General features: G+C 38.0%; 2 protein-coding genes across 2 annotated transcripts in view; one reads left to right on the forward strand and one right to left on the reverse strand.

Moving 5' to 3' along the window:
• Positions 1 to 3,135: 3,135 nt before the first annotated feature.
• The window catches only part of KCTD3 (potassium channel tetramerization domain containing 3), a 65,836-nt gene continuing 48,672 nt past the window's right edge, over positions 3,136 to 20,299 (reverse strand). The window contains exons 15-18 of the mRNA XM_053606823.1: positions 16,629 to 16,725; positions 7,701 to 7,885; positions 7,485 to 7,623; positions 3,136 to 6,714 (exon numbers count right to left, since the gene is read on the reverse strand). Coding sequence (XP_053462798.1) covers positions 6,153 to 6,714; positions 7,485 to 7,623; positions 7,701 to 7,885; positions 16,629 to 16,725 — 983 coding nt within the window. The 3' untranslated portion in view covers positions 3,136 to 6,152. The remainder of the gene's footprint in view (positions 6,715 to 7,484; positions 7,624 to 7,700; positions 7,886 to 16,628; positions 16,726 to 20,299) is intronic.
• Positions 11,142 to 12,943, forward strand: LOC128596950 (60S ribosomal protein L39-like). Its single transcript, XM_053606824.1, has one exon. It carries the CDS (start codon positions 11,672 to 11,674, stop codon positions 11,825 to 11,827), a length of 156 nt encoding a protein of 51 aa, XP_053462799.1. The 5' UTR covers positions 11,142 to 11,671; the 3' UTR covers positions 11,828 to 12,943.

Below are 20,299 nucleotides of genomic sequence, written 5' to 3' on the forward strand. Positions count from 1 at the left end.
AAATTTGTTTTATTTTTGCTCCTTCTAGTTTAAAATGAACACATTTACATGTAAAAATTGAACACATGTATATAGAAGGTGGCAAATATATACAGACACTGTAAGAAAGGAAAAGACTATTAAATTTATAGTCTCATCATGTTAGACTCTGCAATTACAAGAGCTACAAGATGCAACGTAGAAAATAACAAACCTTCAGTATGCATTATCACAATTTTAAGGTTTTTTCCTTTCTTAAAATGTGTATGTATTTGGGCACCCTCTGTATATCTCACATACATATATAAAACTCTGTACTATATCCCTTCCTTTCAGAGGAACTGAAACTTTGGTCCCACAATCAGTAAGAACAGATGACATGCAAGAGTACCAGTTCACACAGTTCAAAAGTTTCTGTCATTTGTTCTACATAAATTACAAAGTATTAGTGTTAGGTCCTACTGCAAGAAAAGAAAATGTCCAAGTTTATCAACATAAAAGATATTAAACTTTGTTCTTCAAAGGAAACCTCTCTCCTTTCCTTCATTCATAAAGGTCCTATTGACTCCCAGAAGGTATTTTTGAGCTACCTGCTCACAATAGTCACATTTTGTAAACCTACGTCTAGAGGCAAGTGGATTTTTGCAAAGCTGTACTGCCAAAAACTCATTCACTTACTCTGCCTGAAAGCCATGATTACGCCATGGTCCAACTATAAAAGATGGAGGACTTTTGGGGCGTTGAGACTTATCTACATCTGAGAGCAGCTCTTCAGACCGATCAACTCCTAGAGAAAGCTAGCCAACCACAAGTGTCGAAAGCATAGGCCAGTATCAAGCAGCTCTGCCCCTTTGTTAGAACTGCTATAAGCAAACAAACCTGAAGTAATTGTGCACAGTTGGCAGTGGCTGTACAAAATTTTTTTTTCCTCGCCAAAATTTTTATACTTTGAGATGGAAACAACTGGTTGGCTAACAGCTTACTGTTTTTTAATTCCTATTTGGTGACTTTGCATCAATTGGTTGTTTAAAGCAGGCACATATGAGCCTTAACTAAGGCTGAGCATCTGCTTCACATAAGCTATTTAAGGTATATGGGGAAGACACAAACTTGCATCCTATGCCTTGTCGACTTTGATGCAAATATGATTTGCTAGTAACAGGTAGATTCAGAAGATCGGATTCATCCTCATATTGGAAAACACAACTAGTTACCTTTATCCACATGGATTTTTTTAAAGCACAGTATAGAACTTCACCAGAACACAAAAAGAATAGAGAACTGAGAGGATCTTAAATCAACCACTTACTCATCAAACTAGACATTTAGTTATTACATTAATCCAATTAGCTGAATCGTATCTTGATCCCATAGCTCAAGGTGGAAAGAAGCCTGTATGGCTTTCTCCTTAACGCTGTCCCCCTGCAACACCCCTAAACTTACTTTTTATTTCAGAGAAGAATCCTATGATTTTGTCTTGCTACTGTAAGTGGTATTGTGTGCCAAGATTGGATCATACAAACTGCATAGACTGAGGTTCTGATTCATCTGGTCTGTGGTATGGCTGCGGCATCAGTACTTTTTAAAGCTTCTAGGTGCTCCTAATGTTGAGAACCAGTAAAACAAAGCAACATGGAAGAAATCTCATAGGGAAGCAATGTGCTATGCTGGGGATTACATTCCTCAGCTCAGGCTCACCGCTTCCACCTTATCTTGAGCAGTTCGCTATGAACTTCTTTAATCTGTTTTAAAACTCCTCTGTCTCATATCTTATCACTTGTACAGGCCATATTCTTAGCTGAACATTATTATTATTCCTAATAACTGTTTGGTAGGAGTACATAGTTACATTTTTATAACTTCTATTAAGAACTGTTTGTAGATAATCTATTGTCCTTTCTACTAAATGGAGAACCTAAACGTGAAGCTGTTACAGTACCTTATACTGATAAAAATCATGTTGTCATCAATATGAAAATAATTTAACCTGAACAACCTGTAAATAAAACATAGGTCAGCTGGAATAAATCAGTAATAAGGAACTTACAATTGTCACAAATGAATAGTTGATTTTCCATGCACAAATATCACGTAAATTAATCTAAAGATGGTTTGCTTAATAAATATTTAAATGTGAACAGTTTGTTTAATATATTTATTAAAAAGTACTCTATCAGCTCTGAGTTATACAAATAATGATAAAGGCCAATAGGATGTTCTGCATAGTTTCTCAGCCACTGATGAACACGACGATAAATGGTATTACTTTTTCCACAACACTGTTAGGAGTCCCAACCATGACTGAAGTGAGGCCTGGACTAACCTCAAATGATTCTGACATAAGCCTGGATGAGAAAGCCAGGAACAAGACCACAGGCTCTGAAATCAGGAAGGATGGGCTTCAAAAGTTGGCTTAGCAACTAATGAGCCTGTGTGTGGCTGGCTACTTATTCTGTGATGGTCTCAGTGATCTCACCTGTGAAATGGGGCTAACACTACTTATCCTATTGGCATAATACTTTAAAATAAAATTACTTGAAGAGCTCATCATGAGAATTATAATTGCATGTTTCAGTCACATAAATTATATTCATTTCAGTTTTTTTCTTTCAGTCACAGCAACTAGAAAGAAATAGGTAAAACGAACAAATTTAGGCATAGTAGGGACGGACAATCTGCTCCAGATTGTAAAGTCAAGAGCTCGAGTAGACTCAAACTCCTGCCCTAACAAGGTTCAAACTCTTTTAAGTGAAATAAACAAACCCAAATTTGATTTATAGCATAATGCAATCTATGGTATAGTCAGTTGTCTTTGTATGGGCTTTTGTCATAAAGTTATCATTGCTTTTTTAAAATCATCTTTTATTCTTGGTAAATATTTCATTTTTTCCTCAATATACTTACATGCAACCCAACTTTCACATAACTGTGATAATGAGGAAAAAGGATATGAGACAATTACAATCCTTAATTTTGAAATTATGCTTTGCTTACCATCTTCCTTCACTGATAATATAACTTATTTTTCACACATAATACATTCTCCCACCTCCCTCTTTTTCTTTTTTATTATGGGAAGAAGCAAAGAAATAAATACACATACATACACTTTAAATAGGACAAATGTTTCTTAAATAATTAAAAACACATTCTCAATCATTTTTATTTGATTTAATTGATAAATACAAGAAAACTGTTGTGAAACCACTGGCAATATAGTAAATTTTAAGAGTTTATTTCAACTTCGTTTATTATTTATTATAGTTTTTGGAATGGGAACATATACATTATTAACCAATAATGCTTAATGCTTTAAGTTTATATTTATCCTATTTGTAGAAACTTGAAAAACCATTCTAATTAAAGGAAAATAATGTACAAAAAAAATCATTTCTTTTACAATTCAAAATCTATTCAAATTAACATTTTTTTTTTTTACAGCAGCTAAAACCTTGGACCAACAATTCAGAACTGCAGTCCCATAAGCACAACAAAATGATCACATTTAATTTAATTATCTTCATTATTAACACTGAAAAAAAATATGGTGGCTCCTAAAACAAGGCAGGTTACCAACGGGTACAGTATTCCCTGCTGGGTACTCAAAGCACTGCTCTACATTATTTTTATTTCATCTTTCCACACACAGACAACTGCTCCAATGCTTAGCTAAGATTTAAGAACTTCCAACAATGAGAATCAGAAAATGACCCACAGTTAATTCTGTGCTGATACACCCATCGCAATGCAACCTCAAGTACAGACTCCGTTGTTTGGGTCAAAATCCCGTGCGTGAAAGTGATTGGCAGCTGTGTATACGATGACGTCTGTGACATGCTTAATAATTTAATCCCCCCTGGTGTGCCCTGCCCAGAGTCCTTGCACACCTATGGGCTTCCCTGCCACTGTCCCTTCAAAGAAGGCACCTACTCACTGCCCAAGAGCAATTTCACCATGCCGGACCTGGAGCTGCCCAGCTGGGTCACCAGTGGAAACTACTGCATCAAGAGTATCCTGAGCAGTGGCGGGAAGCGCCTGGGCTGCATCAAGATCACTGCTTCTCTAACGGGCAAATAATGGGGCACTAGCCCCAGCTGGATGAAAGGGTATTAGGAAGGCGCCTCTTCCTCTCTCTTGTGTTTGCCAAGATCAGATTCTGACTCTGCCCTTCTTCAGCTCCTTTTTGTGATGTATCTACAACCCTCACTGAAAACCATCTCATGCCACTTACATTTCAGGCTGGGGCAAGCAGCCCTGACCTAATGGAGGTTGAGTCTTGCATCTCTCAAGACATCTGCTGGGCTGACCATGGCACTTTCCTCCTCACCCCTGTGGTTTTTCTCTAAAGAGCTTTGTTCATTTCCAAAACAGTTAAGAAATGGGAACCAATACATTTTGGGACCTCAACTTTAGACTGACACAGTCTTGGCCCCCTGAAGTACCTTTACTGCTTTCTCTTTTGTTTTTAGCGATCACTAACTTAAAAGCAGAGTTCTATGTATTAACATTTTCATTCTACTCCAGTCCCCTTTTACAATGAAGGGGCTAACATAGTTCATCTTAGTTTATTCCTCCATTAACTTCTGTAGTTAATTTTGATTTCTTTTCTAGGTTTTCCCAATTAACACTGGGGCACAGTACGTCCTGGAGAGGCAGGCTGTGTGCAGGGAGCTCCTTGGGGGAGATATTTAGGAACGCTCCATGTTTACAAACTCAGGTGTCTGCAGGACCAAGCCAGAGACTTTAATGAATAACAAAGACCACTGGAAACATGTTGCTTCCAGGCTTAAATTCCATTTTTCCTTTTTTGATAAAGATAATACATACAATGGATGCAATAAATAGTTTTTATACTACACGAAAAGTAACAGCACATATGCATTGATACTAGGCAGCTGAGGCCCAGCCTCCAGTTGGGGTTCTAATTAAGGGTAGCAAAGACTGGAGTAATTTGGAGAGCACACAGCCAGTCTATAAAGACGACCTAGCTGTAACCAGGTAGTGCCATATGAGAAGGTTGTGGGCACAGGATTGCCAGATAGTCTCAATTTTTTCTCCTAGAGAAGCCAATACCAAGATTTTTAGATGAAATCTTATAATTTTTAAATATTGGCAAATGTATTTTTTTTTTTAACACTGTGGAGGCCAAAGGGGATAAAACGGACACAGGTAGCAGTTTACAACCTTTGACCCAAGACTGTGCACGCTTTATTCCTATCACGATGATTCCTCTCACACCGTTTCTCTCTCCACACGGCCAAATCCAGTGTCTGACCCCAGGAGAAGGCTCTGTGAGGGCTTGGGGAGGTGAAGGTGGACTCTCAGCTGTGAACTGTGGGGCTGCCTGCTCCAGCCCCGGAGTCCTGTCTGGGTGAATGGTGCAGGTGCGGAAGAGTTGGCCCCAGCAGAAGCTGCTTTGTGGGGTCCAAAAAAAGAGGATGGACTCAATGTCAGGCTGCCTGGATTTGTCTACCACAGTCATGCCATGACAACTTTCTTAACCAACACACCAGCCTCCCGTTCTGGACTCATTTGAAGTCTGGAATAGCAATAAATATTTTTAACTTGCTGATTAAAAAAAAAACAAGAAAGAAAGAAAATGACCCACAATAAAAATGAAATATCCTTAAGGAGACTTACTTCCTAACGCACTCTGATATTCAATAGCATTAGTGTTTCTGAATTACATATTATTTTTTCACAAACACAGCACCTCATCAAATACCTGGTAAACACTTTGCAATCACCAAATTCCAAGGAGAATTATATGATTCACTTAACATAACACTGCAAGACAAGTCTCAGGCACAATCAAGGTTAGGAACACAGTCTGCTGGTTCCCATGCTCTAAGGGATGCTCCTCTAGATGGGCACCATCCTATCAAGATGTGCGACTATGTTTCCAAAACCAACAAAAAGTAGCTGAACATTACAATGGACTCTTGCTTTACAAATGATATATTAAAAGTACTTATAAAACTGAAAAAATTTCCAAATGTCAAAAGAGATATAATTATTATACCTCCTTATTCCAGGTAATTCTACTTAAAAGATACTAAGTGAAGTTCATTTTTACCTTGTAAAGTTTTAGTGTAAAAACTGATGTACTGAAATCCAATAATGTTGAACTTTTATCTAAATTTAATAAAATAACAATTCACTTTGGTAAGTTTTTATAAGCTGTACTCTTGACCTGAAGAATCACTTTTTTTATGCCGTGGAGATGGAGTGGTCTTTGTAGGAGACGGGGATGCAGTACCTGGCGAATCAGTTCCTCCATCAGAAGTGCTTGGTGATGACACCAGGTAGGGACCTTTCTTTCTTCCAAGGAATCCTCCCCCTTCAAATCCTCCTTTCTTCCTTAACTCCACTTTATTTTCGTTTTCATCTTCTGATGACCTTTTCTTGGATTCTGAAAAACCTTCAGCTGTTTTGTGTGCTTCCAACCCACTATCTAATTCTCTCAAACTTTTCGTTTCTGTGCCAGGGGACTTTCTCTCAGATGTACTACATTCCCCTGTTGCCCCCTTGACTTCAGTTTGTATTGGACCCAAGTTACCATTTTCAGGCACAGCTTTTTCTACATTTCTGTTCAAATTAATAGTCTGGAAGTCCCTATAACTGTGAAAGCTCTCAGTCCTTCTTGCCCTTGCTAACAAAGGACTTTCTCTGTAAGGCCTGATGGAACCGTAAGTAGCTGCTTCGTGGATAGTTTCATGGTGCTGAAGCTGAAGGCTGAAATATAGTTTTTTAAAAATTAAACTTCAGATTTCACTCTGGGATTCTGAGGGAGTGTGTCTTATTAATTAAACCACCAGTAAGACATTATACAAATGTATAAAGTTTTTTATATCCATATTTCTCTCTATAAAATACACTTACCAAGTATTTTTTATTATGTAGATCGTATATAAAAGGATTAATGCAAATAATATACATTCATGTCATGCTTTTGAATAACTTAAAAAAAGTTTGTGAGAAAAAAATCTTTTGAAACCTACATGGAAACCAACCAGTACAATCCAATATTTGGCCTTTGTTTCTTCAGATTTTAGAATTGTTTATCAATATTATAACTAAAATACATATTGTTATCATTGTACTAAAAGTACCTGAGGCCTCAAGATAAGAGTAGACCAATCAATGTAATCACTGGAATACTGTCCCGGAGGCAGGACAATAATTAAAGCTCTCCATATTAACCCAGATGAAATGTGGTTTTTCCTAATTTCCTCTAAACGAATTCTTGATCCCATAATAGGCATCCAAATTGGCAGCAATTCACAAAATAAGTTAAAAGGCAAAAAATGCTTTTTTATGAAAAAGGCCAGATATGCATGTAAATGAAAAATTAAAAAACAAAAAACTGAGTATCAATATAAAGTCTGAATTTTAAAATGTGCTTTGAAAAGTATGGCATTCTAAACAACTATGCAATTACACTATTTCAGTCAATGTTCCACAAAATAATCAATCCGACTTATAACACCCAACCTTTTACCCACCTCGAGTTTGATTCCCGCAGGCGGCTGTGCTGAACCACAGAAGTTGCAGGGCTGATGTTAGGGGTAGCGCAGCGAGATGTACTCAGGTCACACTGGTCCAAGAGTTTGAGGAGCTCCTCTTCAGTAGGGCCACCTACATCTTAGAAACAAACGCTCATAACATCACTTATGTCACAAGCCCGCCCGTGACCAACTTCTACATGCCCGGGAACCTACCCTTGTCTTCGCTTTTGTTGACCATGTCCATAGCAGTGGTCAGGTCCCACATCTGAATGCTGCCATTTGTGTGGCCGGTGAACAAGTAGCGCCTTGGCCTGGAGCCCATCCTACTGGACCCCTCACATTCCCTCACTGTGAACGAGGATATTGTTGTACAGTCGACAGCTTGGATCTCACATATTCTGCAAAAGACATTGTACAGTTTGTTGTGAACCATGGGAACGAATAACGTTTTATAACTCAGATTTTTATCATTTATTTGTCAAGTGACCAGATGAATATTCCACACATCTAAGACTGACTTAAAGGGATAAAGACAAGCCAATGGGAAGACAATTCAAGCTTTGTTTCTTTTGAGTCTTGAACCTTACACAACAATAGATATTAACTTATTTAATTATATTAAATAATTGAAATAAGGCAAATAATGTAATCCAACCTTAAAAGCCTTGATGAGAATGAGCAGTTCTTTAAAAGGGAGCTATGAAACTGAAAAGAAAGAAAATAACAAAACAGATATTACGCTAGAAGAGAGCTTGAAAAAGTCATCTAAAACCTATTTGAAAAAGTCATCTAAAACAAATTTAAAAAACCTAAAATCAGAAAAAATATATGGCTATGGGGATGCATCCTTCATTAGAATAATATTCTTAACTTTAAAAAAGCTTTTTTATGGTCATTTCATTTATTTTCATAAAAGATGAAAGAACCTGAACAAGAACAATTATTACCCACCCTGACAAATGAGAAAACCAAGGCATAAGGTCAGTAAATAATTTTCTCAGCGTCACGTAAGCGTTGACTGAACTGTAGTACTTCACTGAATTTTTTCTCAGCCTACTTTAAAACAGTGAGAGAACTTAAAAAAAAAGTTATAAAAAAATTAGCACAAGCAAATGCAAGGTCAAAAATTAAAGAAGCAGAAATATTATTTATATAAAGGTGAGGAAGGGGAAATACAATTTACATAAAGGTGAGAAACATTATAGGACTAGAATGTGAAGTTTAGCTGAGCTTCTGAATAGGCAGGGCAAAGGGGGGAAAAGTTAATTCCTGCATACCCACATAGAGTGGCAGAGGTGATCCTACTCTTATTCCCAATCTCCAGGTGTATGAATATAGGAATAAACAAAGCAAAGTGCTTTTCCTCTCCTCTCACTAAACAATCAACTGTATGGGAGCAAGAGAGCACAGCCAACCTCCCTGTAGCTCTTCTATGGGCTCTTGGCTTGATCTAAAAACGACATTGATACTGGTCAAATCAATAAGAGAAAAGCACACAAATTTTATTAGTTTTGCATGTATGTGGGGATCTTCACAAGATAGTAAAGTTCTGAGAAGTGGTAAACTCAAAATGCATTTATACTGTTAGACAAAGAACAATAATTAAGAGAAGAATGTTACAACAAAGTACATCTGTCCCTGGGGAAGAAAATTTCAAGGACAGTCTCTGCACATAGGAAGAGTATAAAACTAGTGAATGATAACAGTTACTTGGGTAAACATATTTATGCAGGTCCACTGCAGTCCCCAATTCCTAGTCTCTGGTGATATTAAGGACTACTGTTCACCCTGGTACCGGGAAGGCATTTCTCCCAGACAATCTTTATGGCTTGCTGAATGCGTAAGAGACAGGTTGGCTAGTCCTAGTCCTTTCTGAAATTCCAATTTTTCAACTTGAAATAATCAACATACTCCTTCACAACCAAGACTTCTGTGACTGAATGCATGTTTTTTTTCCCCAACACACCCAGCAAGCAATGGATTCAGTGGCAGACACCAGCTGGGTGTTCTCTAATTCAATTAAATTCTGACACACCCACCTAGACGCAGCATCAGATCCCACAGGTTGAGGACTCAGTCCCACAAAACTAGCCCCACGCCTATGCTGATCGGATTGTAAATCTCAGGTTACTTTGCCTGTGCTTTTGACTCCACTGACTATAAGTTGGGGTTCCCACAGCCCCTCCTTGGGTTCCATCAATTTGCTAGAGTGGATCACAGAACTACAAGAAAAACTCTCTTCGCCAATTAATTACAAAGGACATTTTTAAAAGTACACATAAAGAGATGTACAGGACAAGGCACAAGGGAGGGGCATGACACTTACATGCCCACCCTCTGGGAAACTCTGGTGCTCAGCGATCTGACCTAGTTTTTTTTGGGGGGGGGGTTTATGAAGGCTTCATTACATAGGCATTTTTCATTGGTGAAGATCTTAATCTTGAGCCCCTCTCCCATCCTTGAAGGGCTGAAATTGATAAATCTTCTAAAACTGTCAAGGTCTTTCTGGTGACCAGCCCCATCCTGAAGCTAGGGACTGGCAGCCACCAGTCAACTCAGTAGCATACAAAAAGACACTTAACCACTTTTGAATAGTCCAAGGATTTTAGAAGGTATATGCCAGGAAACAGGGACAAAGACCAAATATATATTTCCACAATATCACACAAAGGAAAAGCTTTCACTAGTTCACCAGTGAGTTCTGCAAGAATTATCTGCCTAGACTTTATCGAATTTAGAAATTTCCTCCTTTTTTAGTTGCTAGGGTATTTAAAATCATACATGGGTCATGAATTGCTAATTTTTTCCTGTATTTACTGAGATAATCATAATTTAGCAAACTGTACTTTTAGAATAATATTCGTAAAATGACTTTAAAAAAACACTAGATTCCTATTTATGTTCCTAATAAAACAAATCCACATTTATATGTGCATGAAAACTGTTGGGGCTTAGAAAATGATACCTCAAAATGACGGCCTCAGAAACAAAGTTTCTCTCTGACCTCATCCTGCCCTTCTGTGTTTTATGCATGTGATAGAAATTAGAACTCCTCTTCTCCAAGGTAGGCCACAGAAACCAGAACCCCCCTTCCCCAAAGCTAAGCATAAAAATATTACTTTACTGGGCAGTGTCTGTGGCTCAGTGAGTAGGGCACCGGCCTCATATACCGGAGTTGGCAGGTTCAAACCTGGCCCCGGCCAAAAACTGCAAAAAAAAATTATACATATATTGGGCGGTGCCTGTGGCTCAGTGAGTAGGGCGCCAGCCCCATATGGCGAGGGTGGCGGGTTCAAACCCAGCCCCGGCCAAACTGCAACCAAAAAAAAATAGCCGGGCGTTGTGGCGGGCGCCTGTAGTCCCAGCTGCTCGGGAGGCTGAGGCAAGAGAATCGCGTAAGCCCAAGGGTTAAGAGGTTGCTGTGAGCCGTGTGACGCCATGGCACTCTACCCGAGGGCGGTACAGTGAGACTCTGTCTCTACAAAAAAAAAAAAAAAAAACTAAAAAAAAAAAAATTATACATATATTAAAAACTTTATCCTTACCCCCTTATCCTTTCTGTTTAACAGCCAGTCACAAAGGAAGTAAGATTCTCACTCCAGAGAGGTCCTACCCTGTACCCAGGAAAAAGGAATGCCACCCAGAGAAGCCAGGAATACTCGGGACAGGCCTTGCTGGGTGTCCCTACGTGGTGCATTTCTACTACCTCATAGCCTTTTTGTCCGATTACATTTCTACATGGCTATTCCTGCTTCTTATAACCTAAGCATAAAAATGGACTGTGTTCCCTGCGTCTTTGGGTCTTCATTCTGAAGGCTCCTGTGTCACATCAATTTGTTTTGCTTTTCTCTAGTTATCCTGTCTTTGTTATAGTGGTATCAGCCATCACCCTTGTAATGAGGAGAAAAAGGATCACCCCCTTTCTACTACTATAAGACAAAAATGATTTTTTGTTTTCCCTATCGAATAAATTCCTTGGAATTACTCCTTCCTTTAAAATTTCCTGCAAGGTTTTTTTCCTGCTTATTTCCAATAAAAACCCTTTCATGTTTCACCTCTCACTATTAAGAGCTTGAACTACCTTTAAACAGAATCTTTGGCTTACTCTAGCTTTATAAAGAGGCTGACCCCCTTTCTCTCGCTCTTCTCCATTGTGGTGAGTGTGAGTAGTCTCGTTTGTCGCCATGTCCTCTCATAAGACTTTCAGAATCAAGCGGTTTTTGGCCAAGAAACAAAAACAAAATCGTCCCATTCCCCAGTGGATTCTAATGAAAACCGGTAATAAAATCAGGTACAACTCGGAGAGGAGACACTGGAGAAGAACCAAGCTGCGTCTATAAGAAATTGCACATGAGACGGCATGTACTTATGCTGTATTACGGTCACTGTCATCATCTTACCATATCAAGCTGAAAATGTCATCAGTTGAACATTTGCCACACTTCATTGGGAAAATGAGTTTTCTCTTCATTTATGTGCTATTCCTAATAAGCTGGTGCAGCAATAAATATGTGAGACCTTGTGTTGGAAGTACTGAGTTGCCCCTCCCCCAGAAGACCTAACACAACACTGTCCTGTACAACTTTCTGCAATGATAGAAATGCCCTGGCTACCAAGTTCTTGACATGCTTAATATAGTTTCACTTTTTCAGTTTATTATAATTAAATTTAAAGTGTTTTTTTTGTTTTGTTTTGTTTTTTGAGACAGAGTCTCTGTTGCCCATTGACCCAGGCTAGAGTGATGTGGTGTCAGCCTAGCTCACAACAACCTCAAATTCCTGGGCTCACCCCAGTAGCTGGGACTATAGTCTCCTGCCATGACATCTGGCCAGTTTTTTTTCTATTTTTAGTAGAGATGAGGTCACTTGCTCAGGCTGGTCTTAAAAGCTCAGGCAATCCTCCCACCTCTGGCCTCCCAGAGTGCTAGGATTACAGGTGTGAGCCACATTCTTCCTTAAACATCTGCATAAAGCTATTCTATACCAGTTCTTTTTATTTATGTTTTTGAGACAGTCTCAAGCTGTTGCCTTAGGTAGAGTGCTTCTGGCATCATGGCTCACAGCCACCTCAAACTCTTGAGCTTCAGCGATTCTCTTGCCTCAGCCTCCCAAGTAGCTGGGACTACAGGCACCTGCCACAAGGCCCGGCTATTTTTTGGTTGTAGTTGTCATTGGCAGCCCTGGGCTGGATTCGAACCCACCAGCTCTGGTGTATATGGCTGGTGCCGTAGCCACTGAGCTGTAGGCGCCAAGCATACACCAATTTTTTTTTAATAAATCACAGCTGTGTACATTGATACAATTATGGGATACAATGTACTGCTTTTGTATATAATTTGACATATTTTCATCACATTGGTAACATAGCCTTCATGGCATTTTCTTAGTTATTGTGTTAAGACATTTATATTCTACACCTAGTAAACTTCACATGTACCCTTGTGGGATGCACCCTAGGTGTGGTCCCACCATTTACCCTCCCTCCACTCATCCCCTCCCTCTACCAATTTTTTTTTTATTAAATCATAGCTGTGTGCAATAATGTAATCATGGGGTACAAAGTGCTGGTTTTATATACAATTGAAATGTTTTCATCAAACTTGTTAACAGTCTTCCGTGTACATTAATGTAATCATGTACAATGTACTGCTTTTGTATATAATTTGACATATTTTCATCACATTGGTAACATAGCCTTCATGGCATTTTCTTAGTTATTGTGTTAAGACATTTATATTCTACACCTAGTAAATTTCACATGTACCCTTGTAGGATGCACCCTAGGTGTGGTCCCACCACTTACCCTCCCTCTATACCAATTTTTTTTAATTAAATCAGCAGTGTGCATTAATGTAATCATGGGGTGCAATGTGCTGATTTTATATACAATTTGAAATGTTTTCATCAAACTGGTTAACAGAGTCTTCACAGCATTTTCTTTTTTTTTTTTTGTAGAGACAGAGTCTCACTGTACCGCCCTCGGGTAGAGTGCCGTGGCGTCACACGGCTCACAGCAACCTCTAACTCTTGGGCTTACGCGATTCTCTTGCCTCAGCCTCCCGAGCAGCTGGGACTACAGGCGCCCGCCACAACGCCCAGCTATTTTTTGGTTGCAGTTTGGCCGGGGCTGGGTTTGAACCCGCCACCCTCGCCATATGGGGCTGGCGCCCTACTCACTGAGCCACAGGCGCCGCCCTGTCTTCACAGCATTTTCTTAGTTATTGTGTTAAGACATTTATATTCTACACCTAGTAAATTTCACATGTACCCTTGTAAGATGCACCCTAGGTGTCGTCCCAACAGTTACCCTCCCTCCACCCATCCTCCCCTCCCTCTATACCAATTCTTTTTTTTAAATTAAATCATAGCCGTGTACATTAATGTAATCATGGGGTGCAATGTGCTGGTTTTATATACAATTTGAAATGTTTTCATCAAACTGGTTAACATAGTCTTCACAGCATTTCTTAGTTATTGTGTTAAGACATTTATATTCTACACCTAATAAATTTCACATGTACCCTTACCCTTGTAAGGTACACGCTAGGTGTGGTCCCACCAGTTACCCTCCCTCCACCCATCCTCCCCTCCCTCTATACCAATTCTTTTTTTTTTCAGTTAAGTCATAGCTGTGTACATTAATGTAATCATGGGGTGCAATGTGCTGGTTTTATGTACAATTTGAAATGTTTTCATCAAACTTGTTAACATAGTCTTCGCGGCATTTTCTTAGTTATTGTGTTAAGACATTTATATTCTACACCTAGTAAATTTCACATGTTATACCCTTGTGGGATGCACCCTAGGTGTGGACTCACCAAGTACCCTCCCTCTATACCAATTTTTTTTTGTTAAATCATAGCTATGTACATTGATGTAATCATGGGGTACAATGTGCTGGTTTTATATACAATTGAAATGTTTGTATCAAACTTGTTAACATAGTCTTCATGGCATTTTCTTAGTTATTGTGTTAAGACATTTATATTCTACACTTAGTAAATTTCGCATGTACCCTTGTGGGATGCACCGTAGGTGTGGTCCCACCAATTACTCTCCACCCATCCTCCCCCCTCCCTTCCCCTCCATCACCCCCTTCCCCTTCTTCCTGGGCTGTGATGGGGTTATAGCTTTCATAATAAAGCTGTAAATTGATTTCATAGTAAGAAAAAAAAAAAGAGGCTGATTTTCTATTTAATACTACAAAGTAATTTCTATATGCTATTTCTATATTATTTTTATTTTTAATTAATTTATTTTTGTTGAGACAGAGTCTCTCTGTCACTCTGAGGAAAGTGCCCGGGCATCACAGCTCACAGCAAGCTCAAACTCTTAGGCTCAAGTGATCCTCTTGCCTCAGCCTCCCAAGTAGCTGGGATTGTAGGCGCCCACCACAGTGCATGGTTACTTTTTATGTCTTGCTTGGGCTGGGCTCGAACTCCTGAGCTTAAGCAATCTACCCACCTCAGCCTCCCAGAGTGCTAGATTACCGGCATGAGCCACTGACCCAACTACATGCTATTTTTAAAACTATAGCTTTCCCTTTGGAATCACAAATTTAAAAAATTATAAATTTTTTTTTAACAACCAGACATTAAAGTTGATAGTACACAGTTTACTGTTTGAAATAACAGAAGAGGGGGGATATTAGAATTGACCAAGAATATACTACATCACCAGAAGACATTATGACACCTGTTTTAATAAGCATTCAACAGCATCTGTAATTGTTATCTCAAAATTGAGAGAACAATTTAGTTTCTAACTACATTTCAAGCTCTTAATACATTGATTTTCTTTAAAAAAAAAAAAAAGCCATCCAAAAGATAGCTTAAGTACATAAAAGTCATTTTCTGGAGTTAATAACATTTAATAGTTGCTGGTGACTACATGCAAAAACTTTTGAGAAAAGAAAAATTATCTCTCAAAAAGTTTATTCATTAAAATACAAATGAGATTCATTAAAATAAGAGACATGTTAAAGAAAAGGCAATGAAAACATTTTTAGCATTAGTGATATTAAAATGGAAATCAATAACTTTCTCAATGATTACTAATCAGAAATTTTATTTTTACTTATTGGACATGCAATAAACTTTTCAAAAGGGGAAAATGTGTTCCATCTGTTTATAGCTATAAATAATTTTAAAAGATGTAAAATTTTAGACAATGGAAAAGGAAAAGGAAATTGACTTCTAGTGAACACCTACCATAGTAGGTGGAATTATGTAAGATATTTCACGTTTTTAAATTTATCTTACCCTGTGACATTCTGAGTAAATGGTTGAACCTTATTTTACAAAGAAACTTGGGCTAATGGAAACAGAGTAACTTGAGTTGAATTTACATAGCTAGTAAGAGCAAGTACCAGATTTAGAACTTAGTTCAGCTGTTTGCCAAGTTCATAATGTCCTTCACTTCAAGGCTGAATAAAATCATTTCTGAGGACAAGCAATTAAGAATACTGCCAGTGCCACATCATGGAAGCAAAGTGCAGCATTCACGTTATACAAATACTGAGAGAAAATATCAAGTCAGGGAGTTTGCTCTCATGGAGACAGACAATTTCTCTCTCTATTAAAGTAAAGGGAAGAGGAAAAGTGGTCTAAAATATGAAATATGGGTGCTAGATTATCAACTGGGGAAAGATGTAAATTAGTTATTATTAACCAATGTTTAATTGCCCCCTCATTTTTATTTTAAAAGGGAATAGTGAATGTTGGAAAATTCATATGTTTTATTTGAGAGACATAAGTAGTGCACACAGATTTGTAGGGGATGGAGAATATTTCAATTCTAGTTGTTTTTTTTTTTACTGATAGAAAGGGAATGTTTATAAGAAAAGTTAATAAACAGTTACGTTTCTCCATGAAAAAAAGTTCACTGTGTTCTTGTTCCATTACATGACTAGTTGTTCCTAACTGTCCACAGCATCAGTGAAAATCTTAAACCTCAGAGAATAAGCATAAAAAGTATACTATTTTAACCCTAAGTTATACTAAACAGGAGACAATAAATAGATTTCTCTCTCAACAATTTGTTTCTGTTAGCACTCTTTTATCAATGTCAAATTATGCTGTATGTTTTGTAAGACAAAAGTGACTTCTGGATATAAATATCTTCACAGTAAAGTGCTACATACCTTTTCCCAGTAGAAGAGAGTCTTACAAATAGTTTGTTAGTGATGGGAACAACTTTCTGGATAAACACTTGTTGATCATCTCGCTCTCCAAAAGGCCCTTGGTCAGAAAACAAAAGTTATCAAAAAATTTAAAATTTAATTCATTTCATCTACAAAAGGAACATTAATATTAATACAAAAAAAAGAAAGAACTGCTCATGCCTATTAATCTACTAAGATAGATTTTATTATTTTTACTTTACTATACTTGTCAAGGCGGGTAAATGGCCCATATTTATATATTAGAAAGAGTCTGAACAACAATATTTAGAAAAGTGTCTTCAGTAAAAATTTACATATACAATTTTAATAATTCTCCTTTCCCATCATACTCATCAGGCAAAATAGTATTACTCAGTGTTCATAAAAATTCACAAAAAATTTTTAAAGACATATCCCAAGTTATCTTACATAACACTAACACTACTGAATAAATCATTTTTATTATTAGTTAATAAATACTTACATTGTGTTTATGATGTGCCATGGTAGATGTTTACAAACATTAACTCACTTTAATCATCATGATAATCACGTAAGAGAGGTAACATTATCTCCACTTTACAAATGAGAAAGCTAAGGCACCAAGAGATTAGTTAACCAAAGATCTTGTGGGTCCTACATAAAAGAACAAACCTAAGCTGGCTCTATCGTCTGGCTCTTCGTACACTACGCAGTAACTCAGGTACTGGACAACTTTCTGATGTCTAATTCTATGGAAATGAAATGACAGTCCTCATCCAATAACTCATAAACTCAAAATAGTGATGATGAATAAAATAATAAGGAATGAGAAGACTATGGAACTATATTGTCTTTTCCCTTTAACTTTATACTGAAATGAGATTCTCTCATAACCTGACTCTTCACATCTTAATTACGCACCCCCCCCCAATTTATATTCATAGTTTCTCTGAACTGTCTCCCCAGATTGATTTTTCCTTGGAACACAAAACATTCTTGGATCTTTACTGTCTTCAATGGGGGAGAAAAGAGGAAAGATAAAAAACATGACCTTTGAGTTTCCTTGCCTTCTAATTAGCTCCAATACTATTTCTTTCATGGTCACTCCCAATATCTATTACTCATTACCCATTACACTCTAGACTCCACCCTTTCCACCCTCCTGAAACTGGACTCCACTCAGTTCCACTGATCTGTAATGTTTATCTCTGAGGATTTGTTTTTTTAAACAAAAGTATAAAGAAGAAAGAAAAAATCTCCCTGCTCCTTTTTTACTGGGCTTTACAATTAATTTCTAAATCTCTCTCTTTTTTTTTTTTTTTACGAACCCTAATTTCAGAGCTTTTTTGGGAGATCTTGGCTGCCGACTTTTTTTTTAATCGACTTTGCTTTAGAGATAGGAGCATGGAAATCCCTCTGCAACTTTATAGAAAACAGTTTTCTTTTCTTTTTTTAAAATTTATTTATTTATTTTTTATTGTTAACTCATAGCTGTGTACATTAGTGCAATCAAGGGGTAGAATGTGCTGGTTTCATATACATTCTGAAATATTCTCATCAAACCTTTCAATGTAGCCTTCATGGCATTTTCTTTTAGTTATTGTATGTAGACATATGCTCTCCCTGACCAACTCATCTTCTCCGGGGGCTTTCAACTGCTTTTTATATGCTGATGACTCATACATATTTCTAGTTAAGGTCTTCTTCAGAGTTCTAACCTCTACACTCCAACACTACAGAATGGTACCCATACACTCAATCACTCAAAATACAAGACTGAATTCACCTTTCTTTTCAAAATAAGTCCCACTTTCTCTATGTCCTTATGTCACTTAATGATATACCATTTCATAAGTTAACAATCCTGAGGGTCATTCAAGACTCCTTCTCCCAGTCCTGGCGCATTTAATCCATGACCACCATGCCCTTTGATTCTTACTGAATGATTCCTAGTCTTTAGAAAATTAATATATTCTTCCTTTCTGGTTTCTTTGCTTCACTGCTTGATTTTCTCACATACTCAAGAAAGAGGAATTATATTTATCACATATTCAGTATACTTTTCATAATTCTTCAAAAGTTCCTCATTATTTATAAGACAAAATCTAAATTCTTTAGATTGACGTATAGATGCCTTTCATGATCTAGGCCCTGCCTATTCACCAGTCTCATATCTTACTATTCTTATTCACACACCCTATAATGTAGCAATTGATGACTTCCTTGACATTTCACAACCGTGCTAAGTTTCCTTTGCCACTTTGCTTTTTTTTTTTTTTTTAAGAGACAGAGTCTCACTTTGTCACCCTCGGTAGAATGCTGGGTGTCACAGCTCACAGCAACCTCCAGCTCTTGGGCTTAGGTGATTCTCTGTATCAGCCTCCCAAGTAGCTGGGACTACAGGCTCCTACCACAACACCCAGCTATTTTTTTGTTGTAGTTTGCTGGGACTGGGTACAACTGGCCACCCTCAGTATACGAGGCCAGCACCCTACCCACTGAGCCAGCCGCGCCGCCCCGGCCTCTTTGCTTTTAACACACAATTTTCTCTCTCTGTCAGGAATGTTCCAGTCCTAATACCTTACATCCAACCTACCTATCTTTCCTGTTCAATTCAAACATGAAGGTATCTATGTTTTCCATCAATGTCATGTGAGGCTATCTACCTCATAAAATCATTAAGAATATTAAATGATAGGGCAGCACCTGTGGCTCCGTGGGTAGGGCGCCGGCCCCATATGCCAAGGGTGGTGGGTTCAAACCTGGCCCCAGCCAAACTGCAACAAAAAAATAGCCAGGTGTTATGGCAGGCGCCTGTAGTCCCAGCTACTCGGGAGGCTGAGGCAAGAGAATCGCCTAAGCCCAGGAGTTGGAGGTTGCTGTGAGCTGTGTGACGCCACAGCACTCTACCAAGGGCGATAAAGTGAGACTCTGTCTCTACAAAAAAAAAAAAAAAGAATATTAAATGATAGCTTATGATGTACCACCCAACACAGAACCTGACACCACCTCCCCTGAGTGCTTTCTGACCAACACCTTTGAGCACAGTGTGCAAAAAACAGTTGTTTTCTTTTAATTCCCACTGCTAACTGCTTTGTAAAAGTTGATATTCATTGCACTAATGTATAGAACAAAAGTGCTCAATAGATCTGTTGCACACATGAAAATATAAACTTCTAGTTCCTAGTAGCATAATGCAGAGAACTGGATTATGACAACTGTTAAAACTGACAACACAGAGCATTTCTTTTTATAAAAATATTGATGCTATAGTAGTTTAATTCTCATAAATAGCTTATATTTTTAAAGAATAAACATTTTGAAATTTTTTTCTATAGAATCATATTCTAGATCAGTGGTTCTCAACCTTCCTAATGCCATGACCCTTTAATACAATTCCTATGGGTCACAACCCACAAGTTGAGAACTGCTGTTCTAGATGGATGCAAATTTATAGTTCCAAGAAAATCAATTCTTAAGTGCTCTTTCCTATTCTCTTGCAGTGCCATTTTTGCTTATACAAAATGATCAGAGGCTTGGTGCCCGTCACACAGTGGTTACGGAGCCAGCCACACTGCACCGAGGGTGGCAGATTTGAACCCAGCCGGGGCCAGCTAAACAACACTGACAACTGCAGCCAAAAAAAACAATAGCTGGGCACTGTGGCG

The sequence above is a fragment of the Nycticebus coucang genome, chromosome 10 (assembly GCF_027406575.1).
Source record: "Nycticebus coucang isolate mNycCou1 chromosome 10, mNycCou1.pri, whole genome shotgun sequence".
Lineage (NCBI taxonomy): Eukaryota > Metazoa > Chordata > Mammalia > Primates > Lorisidae > Nycticebus > Nycticebus coucang.

What these genes read in the sequence shown, in the direction of transcription:
- LOC128596950 (XM_053606824.1), top strand. Translation starts at nt 11,672, where the DNA reads ATGTCCTCTCATAAGACTTTCAGAATCAAGCGGTTTTTGGCCAAGAAA.